The 17,501-nt window shown below is 44.1% G+C and overlaps 1 protein-coding gene across 6 annotated transcripts in view; it reads right to left on the bottom strand.

The window, feature by feature from the left end:
* Positions 1-17,501, bottom strand: part of LOC128346056 (uncharacterized) — a 39,039-nt gene that overhangs the window by 17,624 nt on the left and 3,914 nt on the right. For 3 of the 6 annotated variants that reach the window (XM_053298931.1, XM_053298930.1, XM_053298933.1), the window contains exon 2: positions 3,285-3,458. In XM_053298931.1, coding sequence (XP_053154906.1) covers positions 3,285-3,458 — 174 coding nt within the window. Of the gene's footprint in view, positions 1-3,284; positions 3,459-4,674; positions 4,777-6,034; positions 6,385-17,501 lie in introns of those variants that run through there. The other 3 variants (XM_053298928.1, XM_053298929.1, XM_053298932.1) reach the window with 2 other exon arrangements.

Raw genomic sequence — 17,501 nt, 5'->3', positions numbered from 1 at the left:
ACGTAAACCGTTACTCACATTAGAACTTGGCATCTGACCTACAGTGCTAAGGAGAGGAGAACTTATTCTTCCCAAGAATGAGTAGAAGGACAGAAGCATATTACTGCCATAGTGTGTGCCTCTAACAACAGGATGCTGTCTTATACTGAGTCAGTCCTTTGGGATATCCAACTCAGTACTGGCAGCGCTCTCCAGGGTTTCAGACAGGGGTCATTCCCAGTTCTATCTTAAGATGCCAAATGATGCACTTCCCTGGAGGTGCAAAGCGGCGGCTCTACCACTGAGCTAGGGACCAGTGTCCCCTCTAACAGGAATTCCCAAATGTTGTCAGCTCTAACTCCCATAATCCCCAGCCAAAGGCCATCACAGCTGGGGATGCTGGGAGTTGTAGTGAACATCATCTGGGAATCTCTGTTCGAGGGAACACTGCTAGGGACCCTCCCTAGTGCTTTTGAACATAGGAAGTTGCCCCATACAGAGTCAGAGCATTGGTCTATCTCTAGCTCAGCACTGTCTACGATGACTGGCAGAAGCTCTCCAGAATGCCAGTCATCTTTCTCAGCTCTGCCTGGAGAATGCAGGGGTTTGACCTGGCACCTTTTGCATGCAAAGCACGAGTTCTGTCACTGAGCTACAGCCCCTCCCTCAGACTTGATCTGCTCTTGAACCGAGTCTGTGGTCTGATGCAGGTAAAGGAGAACTCCCGTAGCTACAAACAGAAAGAACAGCTGATATCTTGACAGCCAGTTACTAGGATGTCCTATCTGGTTAAGGACCACCTGCTTCCGAGTTCCTTTTTAATCTAGGGTGTCTGACTCTCAGACTAGAATCAATCCTTCATTGAGGTACATGAGCTATAATCCTTGCCTCTTCCCCAGACAGCTGGCTCAGGCACTCTGCTTTTCAGCAGGAATCTGCCAAGAGCAACCATTAAAAAATCCCCAAGCACATCAACAATGAAACCTCAGCTTTTGGGGTGCAGTAGTTCCATCCCTTGAAAGGCTGCAATCCTCAGCACATTTACTAGGGAGTAAGCCCCACTGAACACAATGGGTGGGACTTACTGAACAAACACACATAAGGTTGTGGTGCTGATTTCCAAAAGGAGAATCCTGAAAGCATTCAAGCCCTCCTGGGAAGTCACACACTCTAATCTGAGAACCCTTTCCTGTACCAATAAGGGCCAAGGACATTATGGTTACTTTGCTAAGTCAAGGCTCCCAGAAACCTACACCAGCTCCTGGCTTCCACATCAGAGCTCACGTTATGCATCCTGCAGTGTGAATGAGCCTTGCAGATTCGAGGCTCTCCCTCTGCCCTGGTGACAGAAGCTTGGAAACAACATCCTCGAGTCTCTCCAGGCAAACCCAGGAGACTCAGATGCCACCTTCATAGCAGACTACCATTTGGGGCAAGGCAAGGAGGCAGAAACCGTCAGACCCTCAACCCCCCCATGCCTTTCTCAGGGTAGTGAGCTCCAAGGACTCCCCAGCTGAAAAGCCAAACGGCAGCATGCGGGCTTGGCTCGTCCCCTCCCCTCCCTGTAGAGAGCGGTTCGTTCTCGATTCCCACCAAGTGTCAGCGAGACCAGTGTTGATGTTAAGCGGATCTGATGGGCCACGCTTCCCGAATTAGACTGCCCTGTCACATTGAAGCTAACCCACTCCGGGAAACATCGGAATTGGAGTGTCACCCTTGGGCACCTCTCCCCACAGTGCCCTACTTTTGGGTGCTGCCGGTCTCAACTGCTCAGATGGGAAACCAAAAGTCTAGCCTATTCAACCGACCTGCTACCCAAAGAGCTGTCTTCGGACAAGAACACCCCGCCCCCCTCCGCTGTCCTGGAAGGTAAATCCTGAAAGAGCCCAAAGGCAGAAAGATTGGGGAGGTCGAAGCCACAGAACGTTGGACTTCTCCTCTGCCCCTTTCAAAGAGACGTCCGGGCCAAGTTTGTTTCTCCGCTGCTTCGCAAGTAGCCTGGCCGCCCAAACCATGTCTATACCCGGTTGCTGCTTTCAGATGAAGTCCCGGCCTTCACGTTTAACACCGCCACGTTCTGCGTGTGTGTAAGATCCGTCAGACCAGGACGACCAGGCCTTCCCCTCGCATCAGCTCTGCACAGCTTTGAACTGCAGTCTATATACCACTATCTTCTAGCACTCCCATTCTATAGACTCTGTTTTAGTCACTGCTTTTTTCAGTATGTACATTAGAATTTTAATAATTTCATAGCGCGCCCCCCCCACTTTCAAGGGCAGCAGTTTTTAAATATCATATAATGTAATCGGTTTTTATTATTCGATCATTTTAAAGTATCATAGTTTTATGGTTCCATATGTAGTGATTTATACTGATTTCATCATATGTTTTAGCAGTAGTTTCATCTATAATTTTAGGAGTAGCTTTTTTCGTATATATGGTTTATAACAATTAGTATTTTTAGAATAATTTTAATGCAACATCATCATCATCATCATCATCATCATCATTATTATTACATTTATATCTCGCTCTTCCTCCAAGGAGCCCAGAGCGGTGTACTACATATTTGAGTTTCTTTTTCACAACAACCCTGTGAAGTAGGTTAGGCTGAGAGAGAAGTGACTGGCCCAGAGTCACCCAGCTCGTATCCTGGCTGAATGGGGATTTGAACTCTGGTCTCCCCGGTCCTAGTCCAACACTCTAACCACTACACTTGTAATTGCCTTTAATCATGCTTTTCTGTACTATCTTATGCTGGTCTTGGACTGTAATAAAGATGATTGACTCACTGAAAAGAACACCACTGAGAATTCACCATCTCTTTGAATAAACCAGATGGGAATAGGGCCATGTAAGCCATCCCATGCACCTCAACCCCATCTTCCTCTGTCTTGCTTGCCATGCCTTTCATTACTGAAGTAACACAAATAGAATCTATTCACTGGCAGGTCAAGAAGTAACCACACAGTGCAGTTCAATGCACTTGAATGCTGCTAGATTAACTCCAATACATTTTTTAAAGTTACAGGGGATCATCCAAACTAATTTAGTTATGATTAAGTCCCACTGAAGTTAATGGGACAAGTTAGTCAGGGGCTGACTTGTGTCATCGATACCAGCGGTGCCTAGTCATGACTAACTTAAGCGGGATGCTACCTAGTACTGCTACTTTGGTCATCTGTTATCTGTGTATGTACTGGAGATGGAAGTTCTCCATGGTAGGCAGGGAGTTCCATCTCGGGTGCCCAATGGTCTTTGGCTACTTCTGAGATGAAGAAAGGCCACAGTTTCCTTGAACTGACCTGTGTATTGTATTTTCGGCTCGCTGCTGCCAGGCCTCATTGTGCAGAAAATAACAGATACTATGAGCGTGCGTGAAGAACTCTGTGTAGACCCCAAACGCTACCGCATCCATGTGCTGTGTGCAGTCGCGGATGCAGCTGGTAGGCTCACAGGGGGGAAAGCTCCTGCCAGACCTGTAGAGGAAAAGAGAAAGGCATGGATGAGCCTCAGCAGACAGGAGAGAATTCAGTCTGTGGGAAGAGACACAGCAGCAGGCCAGACTTTGAACAATCTAGCATGTCCTTAAAAAAAGGGGGGGGGGAGAACAATGAAAAAAGACCATCACCACAGTGAGCCAGCGTGGTGTCGTGGTTAGAGTGCTGGACTAGGACCGGGGAGACCAGAGTTCAAATCCCCATTCAGCCATGAAACTAGCTGGGTGACTCTGGGCCAGTCACTTCTCTCTCAGCCTAACCTACTTCACAGGGTTGTTGTGAGGAGAAACTTAAGTATGTAGTACACCGCTCTGGGCTCCTTGGAGGAAGAGCGGGATATAAAATGTAAAATAAAAAAATATCACTAGGCCATCTCTTCCTTCCTCCATAGCCAACATCTAGTCAGTGTTTTTCAACCACTGGTCCACAGGTACTGGTCCGTGAGGCATCACTAATAAAAATACCCCTCCTCCAATAAAAACTTTGGGCCAGTGGGGGCTCTCCGGAGCGCCTTTCCAGGCAGCCCTTGCTGCTGGATAACGTTCATTTCACTTGTTCGAAATGAACATTATCGAGCAAAGAGGGCTGCCTGGAAATGAGTTCCGGACAGCTCCCAAAATGGTTTTTTAGGGGGTGTCTGGAGTTGGGGGCAAGCGGGGGGTGACTCCTTTACTAACTGCTGGTCCAGGAAACTGCACATGAATAATGTTCCAGTCCATGACTCCAAAAACACTGAGAAACACTGATCGAGATTATCCATTCCTCAGGTCAGAAATTTCTTTCTTTTTTCTTTTTTTCCTTGCAATGTTTTGATCATTTTTACATTCACTGATGTGGCTGTATAAATGTGCAATACATACTTTAATTAATTTATTGGTTGTTTAATTTTTATACCACCTTTCATAAAGCATCCCATGGCAGTTTACGGAAGTTCAAATGTGAAATGCCATTAAAAATCATATTTAAAACCTCAGTTAAACAGTATAAAACCATCACACACACACAAACCAACCGTTAAAAAAAAGACAAAGCAGAAGCAGGAGAGCTGTTGTAATTTTGTATGCAGAGATGAAAATGTAAACTTCTTGAGCCCTTCATAATAGAAATAGAAATAGAGCCCTTCATAATATAAACAATGTTTGTATAAAGATCTGTTTCACAGAGGTATTTTAGATACATGATCAGAATCCCTAACCTGTTTTTGAAGCTTAGCTGCTTTTAAGAAGCAATGCAGGAGTTTGGTGTGATTCAGTTTATCAGCTGCTTCCTGTTGGGATGCCCAACCTGCCCCTTGCCCACCAATCAGTCAGCCTCAGCCACATTCTTAAAGGGGTGCTGCTGCTCACGTACCCACACCTAACCCTTGATTTTCAGTGTTGGGCTCTACATTTTAGTTAAGTCAACACTGAAGGCAGGAATACCCAACTGCAGCAGGAGAGCTGGTTTTGTGGTAAAAGGTCAAGTGTGCCATCAAGTTGATTTTGACTCCTGGTGCCCACAGAGCCCTGTGGTTGTCTTTGGTAGAATACCATTGCCTCCTCCTGTGCAGTATGAGATGATGCCTTTCAGCATCTTCCTATATCGCTGCTGCCCAATATAGTACCAGCGGGGATTCGAACCAGCAACCTCCTGCTTGTTAGTCAAGCATTTCCCCGCTGCACCATTAGGTCTTGTGGTAGTGAGCATGAATTGTCCACCTTGCTTTGCATTTGGATGGGAGACGACATGCGAGTGCTGTAAGATTTCCCCTTTAAGGCAGGACTACTCAACTTTGGGAATTGCCTACAAGTACAACTTCTATAATCTCTGACTATTGGCCACTGGGGATGGGGCTGCTGGGAGCTGAAGTCCCCAAAACAGATGGAGGACCACACTTGAGTAGCCCTGTCTTAGGAGATGGGGCAATAGCTCTGTGAAGGAGCATCTGCCTGCTTGCATGCAGAAGGTCCCAGGTTTGCTCCCTGACATCTCCAGGTAGAGTGGAGAGAGACTCCTGCCTGGAACTTTGGAGAAGCCCCTGCCAATCAGTGTAGACAATTCTGAGCTAGATGGACTAATTATTCGACTCTGGAGAAGACAATTTCCTATGCTCCTAACTGGCCCCTATAGTTCTGCCAGTATTAAATGGATCATAGTGTTGCCTCTTCTTGTGCCTTTAATAACAGCCCAACACACCAAAATTTAGCAGGTGATGATTCTTCCACCACTTATCAACAGATGAGGACGAGAAGCTTCACTTGCTATGACAATATGCTGGTAAAGGTCCGAAAGCACACGGAGTTAAGGAGGCTGCACCTAGAGTCATTAAACAGAGACATGAAAAGTAGACATTCTGCCCGCACAGCTTTCTGCATCATAGCAATGCAGCAATACACTTCACCTGATGCATATCTACCTGTCACAGAGTTGTGAACGACATAGGATCCCTGTCAGAAAATAAAGGGGCAACTCTACTCCTATCCCAAGAGGCCGTCCCATCTCCAGCGACAAGATCCAGACCTCTCCCCTGCTTCAATCTGGTAGTACTTCCCATTACACAGGGAGTCTCGACTCACCGCTGTAGATGGCAATGGGCAAATGCAAGCGCAATACGACTCTGCTGCTCCTCGTCAAGCTCCCTGCACCCAACATCCAGCTGCCCCAAGGCCCCCATCCAACAAGTACCATAGTGGGGGTGTCGAGCCAACTCTTGGGCCTGTTGCAGGCGGGCCCTTCCTTGGGACAGAAGCCCAGGATCTGGAGAAACCAGAGACCAAAACATGGGGTAGAACAAAAGCATCCAAAGGACAGCTGGAAAACACACTGTAACCATATTAGGCAGGATAATGGTTGGGGTGTAGCATTAGGCACCTGAGATGAGCCCAGCTGATAAAGTGTTGAGTGATAGGTTAGCTTCCCAGGGCGGAGCTATTGTGGGGGATCGGGAGGATGAAAGGACCTTTGCAAAAGGGAGGAGCTTTTTTTTCATTTGTTTAAAGTGAAGTAATACAGTAGGGGGCCAACCCGAGTCTCTCCAGCTGTGGCTGGACTACGACTCCTATTATCCCCTGCTGCAATACATTGATTGGCCATGCCCTGAAGTAGTGCCTCATTTTTACCACGGGGTTCACATTCACAGGTGCTCCTATGTAATTTTGTAGCCTGGACCTAAAGGCCTTTGGACCAACCCCCCACCCCCACAATTAAGCAGCATCATACCCCACTAGGTGACCACACCACCCAGGACAAACAAAAGAGGATTGGGGGGAGGGGCTGTGGAGGCCCTGGACTTCGGCCCCAAAGTCCAGGGGTAAGAGCACTGCTGATCACATTATTTTTCCCCACAGAAAGTGGACCATGCCGTGGTATGTACCCCTTGTGATAATCACCTCTGAAGAATAGATGGAGGTAGAATTGCCAGCTAAATCAGTCTCAAAACACAAAGTTAAATAAGGATGCACCTTAGAGTTTGACAGACCCTAAGTTTGACAGACATTTCGCTTTGGTGGACTGGAGCCCACTCTGTCACTTCAGTACTGGTCCACAAAAGCTTATACCACAGTACAGCTGTTAGTCTTTAAGTTTCCCAAAAACTTATTTTCACCTTTATTGTTAGTTGCCACTGGTTCATGCTGTTCGATCCTCCAAACACCAGTGTGGTGTTAAAATCTCCACACTAAGCTGTGAAGTTCTCTGGGGGACATTGAGCTAGTCACCTTCTCTCAGCTTAACCTACCTCACAGGGCTGTTGTGAGTATAAAATAGGGAGAGAAGGCATGCATTATGCTGCCATGAACTCCCTGAAGGAGGGACAGGATTACAGCAAAATGAAATTGCAGTCACCTTAAAACCAAGGGCACTGCAGTTATAGGCCTGAGTTATAGAGTTTCTGTTCCATGGGTAAGCTTACCAGTTTTGTTTTTGGTTTTTTACTGGCCCTGTTCTTGCAAAATTATGCCAGTGATGGTTTTCATGGTATGGAGATAAAGTGACCAGTTAAAGGTTATTAGCAGGACAAGTGGTGGTGGGGAGTTGGCAAACGTAGGAATGGGTAAGTGGGTGCTGGAAGTGTTTGCTTTCTAAAGTGGCATGGTTCAAGCCTCACTGAAAGTCAGTCTCTGAGCTATCAGTTCTGACTTCATCACTGCAGTTTTTGCTGTGGTTAATTCAGCAGTGATGGGAATATATATGTTGTGTATCATAGGAACATAGGCAGCTGCTATATACTGAGTCAGACCCTTGGTCCATCTAGCTCAGCATTGTCTTCACAGACTGGCAGCAGCTTCTCCAAGGTTGCAGGCAGGAATCTCAGCCGATGTGCCTTGAAATTCCCCACCCCCGAGTTACAGTACTACCTGCATATACTTCATAACCTTGTGGGTTTCCAAATCCTGGTGTGTAAATCTTTGTAGATATATGATGTACAAACAACCACTTTGTATATAATTGTGCTTTGGCAACGTACTGTATGCTTTGGTAGTTTGTTGGTTCAATAAAAAAATCTTGTCCTATTTATAAAAAAAAAAATCTTGTCTTATCTTGGAGAAGCCAGTGAGGGAACTTGAAGCCTTCTGCTCTTCCCAGAGAAGCTCCATCCCCTGAGGGGGATATCTTACAGTGCTCACACATCAAGTCTCCCATTCATAGGCAACCAGAGCAGACCCTGCTTAGCTAAGGGGACAAGTCATGCTTGCTTCCACAAGACCAGCTCTCCTCTCAATGGACCTTGTTCTTTACAATTACTTATTATATTCCAAATCTGAACTCCTGTTGAAAGCCTCTGCCAGAGTGAAGGCTTGACTCAGATTCCAACCCAGTTGGCATTTGGGGCAGCCTAGGAATAATTTCTTTCCCCTGATCTTATTTTTTATTTCAAGTGGCTCCAGTACTTTGTGATGCCCTGTCTCTGGGGTCTTTCTCCTAACCAAGTGGGTGAAGAGTAGTTGCCCTTTAAAAACAAGTGATAGCCATCACTTTAGCTGAAGGAAGACCTTTGAGCATCTTCTGTTCACAGAGGCTAATAGCTATCATGCATAATTAGGGTGGGGAGAATAGCTTCCATTTAAAATTACGTGCCAATAGGACTTCTATTGGACAGGAATTATGCTCTTTTCTTGTGAAGGGCTCAAATAACTCCATGCCATTTCAAACAGACAAAGATCACCACTCTTTGCTTATTCCATGTCTATCCCACCTTATTAAACATGCTTAAAGGGAGCTTGCAGTTTAATATACAGATCTTCCCCCTACCTTTTATGCATAAGCTATTGGCTTGGTAGGGGGAAAGCTGTTGAGGATAATCACATAGAAAATCTTCACAACAGGCATTTAGAAAATGGTGGCTTTTTTCCTTTTTTGCAGCAATTAGTCTTACTGGCTTTTCTCCTGAAGAGCTTAGAGCCAAAACGCACTGGGACGTTCTATTTTTAATCACGTTTTGGACACCGGCTGGGATTTGATTCTTGTGGACTCTGAGGTGCTTCCTCTTGCTGAGGAAATCCTAAATTGCACTAACACTGTTCTAAAATGTAGGTCTTGCCCAACAATACAGTGCAAATTCAGAATGTAAATATAAAAGATATTAACTTTGTGTGGGAGGGGATGCCAGCAGAGAGCTAATGCTTCCTTAAAGCAAGGAGATCCTGCTTAAGCATTTGTAGGAGAGAAGGGAAAGCTCCTTTATCTATCCTGGGTGGAGTAGAGGGTTGGGCCTCATTGGTGAGACTCTGGGCATATTTACTCCACAAATTTAAACTGGTTTCATAGTCCTTCACTCTCCACAAGAGACCCAGAGGAGCACCATAGCTCTGTGAGGAAGGCGGGAGATATCCAATAGAGCATTTGTGTGCCCTACATTCCCAGAATCCTTTGCAGGAAGCCATTACAGTTACAGGCATAAAACCTGTACAAATTATATGTGTCATGTACAGATGACCTCTTATAGTTCAATTTTGGAACTGGCATTTCTACCCCCTAAATGTGCTGAAGCAGTGCTAGTGTGCTCTGTCTATACAATCAGCAGTACATAAGAGAAAAGACAAAACAATTGGATGGAGAACAAAGAAGATTCCAAGGCGTCAAGCTATGACTGGCATACATAGGAGATTCATTTAGATTTACAGCATACCCCATCTCAAAGGGTGTTGGTAACAAAACAGTGTGTGGAATGGTGGTGTTTTGTTACTAATCAATAAATGTTAATCAATATACAGGCATATCTTAACTAGCAAATTTAATTTATTTATATTTATTACATTTCTATACCATTTCTATTTCTATTTAGCTGAAATTGAAATTTCTATTTCAATTTAGCTGAATTACATACAAAATCACAAATATTATTTCAACTAAATATATTGATGAATATTTGCTTGTAAATTAGTAATTTCTAAGTAATTACTTAGAAGGGTCTACTTTAAATCTAGGCCTCTTCATTGAATAAGAAGCCAGGAGGCTCATAAGGAATGGAGACCCAATTAACATGCTGATTCCTTCTCAAGGAAGTCCAGCTTTAAAAGGCTGATTTACATCTGTGAGCTGGCACATGTACTTTCTTCAACCACCACCATCATGGAAATGGTTGCAATTATTTTTGTGTACTTCCCCTCCCTTCATATTAAAACACCATCCCCACCCCCCCACCCCCCCGCAGTTTGTATACACAGGTAAATGACAGCAAAGAAAGGGCCACTCAAAGGTGTGGACTTGCCTAAATGAAATTTGTAATTAGTGACTTGATTCAGATGGTATCTGGTGCCCCCTACTGGCCAAGATTCTGGAACTGCGTTGCTTTCCCCTTCCTAAAGGCAACTCCTGAGAGCCAAGTAGGGTCAGGACTCAGGCGCCGTCTGGTATTAATTCGGGTGGGTGGCGAGACCTCACACGAACTCATGAACTCTCCAGCTCCTATACACGCATATACTGCTTGAGGAAAGTGGGAGAACATGGGCGTTGTGTGCTGCTTTCATCCTCAGCACTTCCAGAATGCACTGCAGAAAGATTAATAATCCCTGGCTCACCTCCCTGCTGCACCCGAGTTGCCATTTAGCGAATGATTTCTCACCCTGCGTTCTAGGCCATATGTGATTATTCTTCAAGAGCATCTTTCTCTCTGCCCAGTTCGTTGTTTCTACATATGGAACTGCCAGTTACTATCTGTGGTGGAGCCAGGGTGGTGTAGTGGTTAGAGTGCTGGACTAGGACTGGGGAGACCCGAGTTCAAATCCCCATTCAGCCAGGATACGAGCTGGGTGACTCTGGGCCAGTCACTTCTCTCTCAGCCTAGCCTACTTCATGGGGTTGTTGTGAAAGAGAAACTCAAGCATGTAATACACCGCTCTGGGCTCCTTGGAGGAAGAGCGGGATATAAATGTAATAATAAATAATAATAAAAATAAGATGGAACTGCCAGTTACTATCCGTTAAAGCAGCAACCTTCTGCACACGTTTGGAGCAAGCTCCACTGACTACAGTCAGTGGCAGATTTAAGGAGAGGCAAGGTAGGCACTTGCCTTCAGTGGCAAAATTTGAGGAGTGGCAAATTTTGCCATCCCTCTCTAGGGGTGAGGGGAAAGTCCCCCCTTTTTTATTCTAAAAACCACTGCTGCATGGCGGGATGGGGGCAGTGAAGGCCTCACAGTGGCAGCTGTGGGGAGGGGGGGCATGGGAAAGTTCCCCCTTTTAATTAAAAATGCCACTGCATGGCAGGATGGGGTGGCAGCAGCTGCAATGGGGAGGATGGTGGTGGGGCGAGGGGAAGGTTCCCCCTTTTTACCTTTATAGCAACATTGCTGCAGGGCAGGGCAGCAAGGGAGAGCTTGCTGCCCTTCCAGCTCCCTTCCTTCCTCCCAAATGACTGCATGCCCCCATCTGAAGCCTGTTTCAGACCTTTCTCCCCTCTTACAGAGAAAAGCCCATAACGGACTGCAGATGGCGGCATGCAGTGGGAGGGAGGGAGGGAGGGAGCTAGAAGCAGCTCTCCCTCGCTGCACAGCAGCCGTTGCTTTCAAGGTAAAAGGAGGAACTTCCCCCTCGCCCCCTCACCCACAGCCACCACTGTGCGGCCTTCACTGCCCCCATCCCACCACACAGCGGCAATTTTTAGAAGAAAAAAGGGGGGATGGGGGCAAATCCTTGGCCGCCTATGGGTGGCAAAAAGCTTAATCTGTCCCTGACTACAGTAGGTCCCCTACCCTAAATAAATGTACATAGGATCAGGCTGCACAGGGGCCTATATACAAGGAATGCATGGCAGACATAGATCCCGTTCCTTTAAGAAAAAAAAATGTAGGGGGCTCTTTTATTAGATGATGTGTGGCTAAAGTTGCTGATGTCATCGCAGCTGCTCCCAAGCTTGTTGCTTTTGATTTATAGTGCCCACCACAAAGGGGTTTGGGGCAGGTAACAAAAGCAAACATTCAGAATGCAACTTAATCTAATCTGAGGGCTTTTGTGGTAAAGCCAGTTTTCCTATTTAACTGAATTAATTTGTTCAGTTATACAGATTTCCCTTTTGCCCTAGCGATATACAGGCTTTTCAAAAGTCTAATTCAATTAAACGTATCCATTCTTTTCTGAATTAACCCTGATGGCCAACCTGAACAGGCATAATGTGACGAGATATGAATAAGAAGTAACAAAACCACTCTTCTAGTTAGTTCACTAGTTCTTATTCCCTAGGAAGTCTGCACAGGATGACAACCTTACAGACTAATCTTATTCTTGTTTACATACAAGTTAAGTTCCCCATCGGATTGCAGCTTCAAACTGGATAGCAAGCAGTGGCTGCATGAGATGAAACAGGCACTTTACTACAGATAATTGATCTGAATATCTCAAAGGTATGCAGAGAGATGTTTCCAAATTCTGAAATCACATTCTGCAGCTTACTATACTTTGAAGACATTACAGTGTGACAAGTATTCAGTGGTTTTTATTAGGAATTCAACTGCAAATTACAGAAGAGTAGTTATGTTAATGTCAGAGAGAGAAACAAAAAATAAATAAAAAGACTTAAAAGGTTCTGTGATCCTTGAAGAGTACACTCAGCCAACTTTTGCCTCCAGCAGACATACTCGGCAGACTTTTGCATTATTTAAAAAAACCTGTAAAACCTGTTTGATTGGGGCAATAGCAAGACAAAAGCAGCATAAAAAGAATCATGGTTGGGGAAGCCTTTCTCAAAACATCACAACTCTCTTTATAATTGACTGGAATAATAAGTAAATAAAACATATATAGACTACCCCCAATTTTATCTGTACTTTCATAAGAAACTTTTTTTAAAAGTATGTGAGTAAGGAATGTACTAGCTTAGAACATGTTACATTTTAATTGACAAATATTTTTAAGGCTCCAATCCTATGTACCCTCACTTGGAAGAAAGCCCTGTTGAACTTAGTAAGCAAGCAAACTTTGAGCAAAGCTAAAATACCAGTACAGTACAGATAGAGAAATCCAGAATAGTACTTATAAAACCACAAGGCACTGACAGAAACCATGATTACACAAACAAGATTAAAATGATCAAAATACACTGTTAATCATTAAGGGGATTTATCACATGCATAGAAAAGATTTGGTGGACACACTATGCTCCAAGGGCAAATAAAGCCACCATTTAGAATTACAAGCCTGTTCCTGTTGGCCAGAAGAGATTCAATCTTTTGTTGGGTTGACCAAAACAGTGTTACCAAGAAGCTGTTATATTATTTTCTTATAAATGGGGCAACAGGAGATGGGGTACATTTTTACAGCATCACCTTCACAGGCACAAAACGTTAAACCTGCAATAATCAACAATACAACACTCTAACAAACATTTAAGACATTCAAGAGTATCTCTTGAAAGCACAAAAGGGTCAAAGCTAGGGATGTGCACAAAATGGATTTTGCATTTTGTTTTGAGCTCAAAACAAAATGCAGATGGCCGAAATGGTTCGTCAAAACAATGGTCAAACTGCTTGTTTCAACAAAACAAAGTAAAAACATTTAAAGTGGGCGGGTTGGTAGGGCATGATAAATATTACCTACCACCCAACCCACAAAATAAACTGTTATCATTTGTATGCTAACAACCCATCCAAGAAGCAAGGAGATTCTAAGCCAACAGGAAGCCAGTGCCAGAAAACCAATCAGCAAGAGAAAAACAGGCCTTCAAAACGGCACTTGAAACATTTTGATCAAAACAGGGTTGTTTTGTTCCAAGCTCAAAACAGGCCCTTTATTTAGAGGGTGTTTTGTTTCGAGCTCAAAACACTCGAAACAACTTGTTTCGATGTTAAAACATTTTGCACATCCCTAGTCAAAGCTCCCAATAGGAAAGATCTGATTGTTATCTCTCCTACCTATGATTAAATATAAAATAGCAGTGAAAAGTTGATTTTAGCTTTGGAACATAAGAAAAGCCCTGCGGGATCAGGCCCAAGACCCATCTAGTCCAGCATCCTGTTTCACACTGTGGCACACTAGATGCCTCTGGGAAGCCCACAGGCAGGAGCTGAGGGCATGCCCTCTCTTCTAATGTTTCTCCCCTACAACTGGCATTTACAAGAGACATCTGGCCTCCAGGGTTCTAATTTTTTTCATCTGTGCGCAGAATGAGTTTTGTTCTGGAAGGCAATATCAAAGCAGTGTGTGAGCACCTGCATTCAGAGCAGAGCCTTCCTGATTCAATCTGAGCGGGATCTAAAATTAACTGAGCAGACATCCAAAAACTTGTGAGCGCACACACGTCTTAGAGGGAACACTGCTTGCTTCTGAGGCTGGAGGTGGCCTATAGCCCTCAGACTAGTAGCCATTGATAGACCTGTCTTCCACAAAATTTATCTAAACCTTTCTTAAAGCCATCCAGGCTGTTGGCTGTCACATCTTGTGGCAGAGAATTCCATAGGTTGATAATGTGTTGTGTGAAAAAGTACTTCCTTTTGTCGGTCCTAAATTTCTTGGTAATCAATTTCATGGGATGACCCCTGGTTCTAGTGTTATGAAAGAGGGAGAAAAATTTATCTCTTATCAATTTTCTGCACACCATGCATGATTTTATAGACCTCTATCATGTCGCCCCTCAGTGATCTTTTTTCTAAACGAAAATGCCCCAAGTGTTGTAGCTTTGCCTCATAAGGTAGATGCTTCAGGCCCCTAATCATCTTGGTTGCCCTCTTCTGCACCTTGTCTAGTTCTACAATGTCCTCATTAAAATATGGTGACCAGAACTGTACATAGTACTCCAAATGTGGCCGCACTATAGTTTTGGATAAGGGCATTATATTGTCAGAACAGACAGTGGAAATTGCCAAGAAGAGGAGAGAAGTCAAAGTCAATAAAGATAAAGACTGCAGGAAGGAACTTAATAGGGAATTTCAGAAAGCTGTTAGAAGAGACAAGGAGCAATACTACAATGACATCTGTAAAGACTTTGAGGATGGAAATTACTATTATTATTATTATTATTATTACATTTATATCCTGCTCTTCCTCCAAGGAGCCCAGAGCAGTGTACTACATACTTGAGTTTCTCTTTCACAACAACCCTGTGAAGTAGGTTAGGCTGAGAGAGAAGTGACTGGCCCAGAGTCACCCAGCTAGTTTCATGGCTGAATGGGGATTTGAACTCGGGTCTCCCCGGTCCTAGTCCAGCACTCTAACCACTACACCACGCTGGCTAAATAGACATGGAATAGACATGGAAGAACAAGGAACGTTTTCCAAAAGCTGTCTGAACTCAGAGAGAGGTTCCAACCTTGAATTGATATGTTAAGGGATGCCAAAGGACAGATAGTAACTGATTCAGATAAGATAAACTGAGATGGAAGGAGTATACTGAAAATTTGTAAAGCAGGGACATCAACATCCAAGATACTCTAGAAGATATTCCCTACTCGCAAGAACTTCTAGTGTGGGAAGATGAAGTTAGATCAGCACTCCAGTCACTACCAAGTTGGAAGGCTACAGGAATTGATGGAATAGGTACAGAAATATGGCAGGCAACAGAAGCAGAATCAGTCAAGGTTCTAACCAAACTATGCCAGCAAATTTGGAGAACAACAATGGCCAATAGATTGGAAGAGGTCAGTCTACATACCCATACCAAAGGAAGGACACTTAACAGATTGTGCAAACCATCACACATTATCCTTAATTTCACATGCTAGCAAAATAATGCTCAGGATCATCCAAGGCAGATTAGAGCCCTACGTGGAAAGGGAAATGCTGGATGTTCAAGCTGGTTTCAGAAAAGGTTGAGGAACAAGAGACATCATTGCTGATGCTGGATAACTGAGAAAGCCAAAGAATACCAGAAATAAGTCAGTGTGTGCTTTATTGACTACAGAAAAGCCTTTGATTGCGTTGACCATATCAAGTTGCGGAATATCCTTAGGAAAATTGGTGTCCCAGAACATCTCATTGCTCTCATGAGAAATCTATACACAGGACAGGAAGCCACAGTCCAGACGGAACGTGGTGAAACAGACTGGTTCTAGATTGGCAAAGGAGTAAGACAAAGCTGTATACTTTCTCCTTCTTTATTCAATGTATATGCTGAACATATACTGGGAGAAGCTGGACTGGAAGAAGATGAGCGTGGTTTTAAAGTTGGAGGAAGAAACATCAATAATCTGCAATACGCTGATGACACCATGCTGATAGCTGAGAATGAGGATGATCTGCAAGCTTCAGTAATAAAAGTCAAGGGGCATAGTGAATAAATGGGACTACAATTAAATGTAAAGAAGACTAAACTAATGACAACGGGTACAGCAACCAGCCTCAGAATTGACAATGAAGACATTGAAGTGGTGAATAGCTTCTGCCTTTTAGGACTGATCAACAGTAAACGATCCAGCAGTCCAAAAATATGCCACAGACTAGCACTTGGTAGGGTTGTAATGAAGGCCTTGGAAAGGATATTTAGATGCCATGATGTGTCTACACCTACAAAGATTATAATTGTTCAGTCAATGGTTTTCCCCATGACACACTATGGATGCAAAAGCTGGACTTTGAAGAAGCAAGATAGAAAAAGTACTGACGCTTCTCAGCTTTGGTGCTGGAGAAGACTTTTAAGGACACCATGGACAGCCAGGAAAATAAACAAATGGATGATAGAACAAATCAATCCAGAATTTTCACTCGAGGCACAAATGACCAGGCTCAAACTACCGTACTTCAGACACATTATGAGAAGACCCAGTTCCCTTGAGAAGTCTATAATGATGGGGAAAGTTGAAGGAAAGAGAAGAGGATAAACAGCAGCAAGGTGGATGGACTAGATTATGACAGCAATGAATGCATCACAGAGAGACCTTACAGGCCAAGTTGAAGACTGATCATCCTGGAGAGAATCTATTTATGTGGTCGCTAAGAGTCGACACCGACTTGACGGCACTTAATCAATCAATCAATTATAATATCAGTTTTATTTTCAAACCCCTTCCTAATGATTCCAAGCATGGAATTGGCCTTTTTCACAGATGCAACACACTGAGTCAACACTTTCAATGAGTTGTCCACCACAACCCCAAGATCTCTCTCCTAGCTCAGACCCCATCAGTGTATATATGAAGGTGGGTTTTTTTGCCCCAATACGCATCGCTTTACATTTGCTAACACTGAACCGCATTTGCCATTTTGTTGCTTACTCCCCCAGTTTGGCGATATCCTTTTGGAGCTCCTTGCAATATTTATATAGCACTTTTCAACACAAGTTCCCAAAGCGGTTTACACAGAGAAATAAGAACAGATGGCTCCCTGTCCCCAAAGGGCTCACAATCTATAAAGAAACATAAGATAGACACCAGCACAGTCATTGATTGGAGGGATGCTGTGCTGTGGCTGGATAGGGTGGCCAGTTGCTCTCACCCTGCTAAATAAAGAGAATCGCCACTTTAAAAAGGTGCCTCTTTGCTCAGTTAGCAGGGTCATACAATTGAACCATGCAAGATAATGTCCTATACTACCCCTCCTCTTCCATGGCTCCAGCGGCCCCCAAGAGAACCACCTCAGGTTTCTGTAGTCAGAAGAAAGATTTTGAAGGTGATTGGA

The sequence above is a fragment of the Hemicordylus capensis genome, chromosome 2, assembly GCF_027244095.1.
Source record: "Hemicordylus capensis ecotype Gifberg chromosome 2, rHemCap1.1.pri, whole genome shotgun sequence".
Taxonomy (NCBI): Eukaryota; Metazoa; Chordata; class Lepidosauria; order Squamata; family Cordylidae; genus Hemicordylus; species Hemicordylus capensis.
The sequence above is the reverse complement of the archived record's forward strand: the minus strand, read 5'-3'. Positions and strand labels throughout refer to the sequence as shown.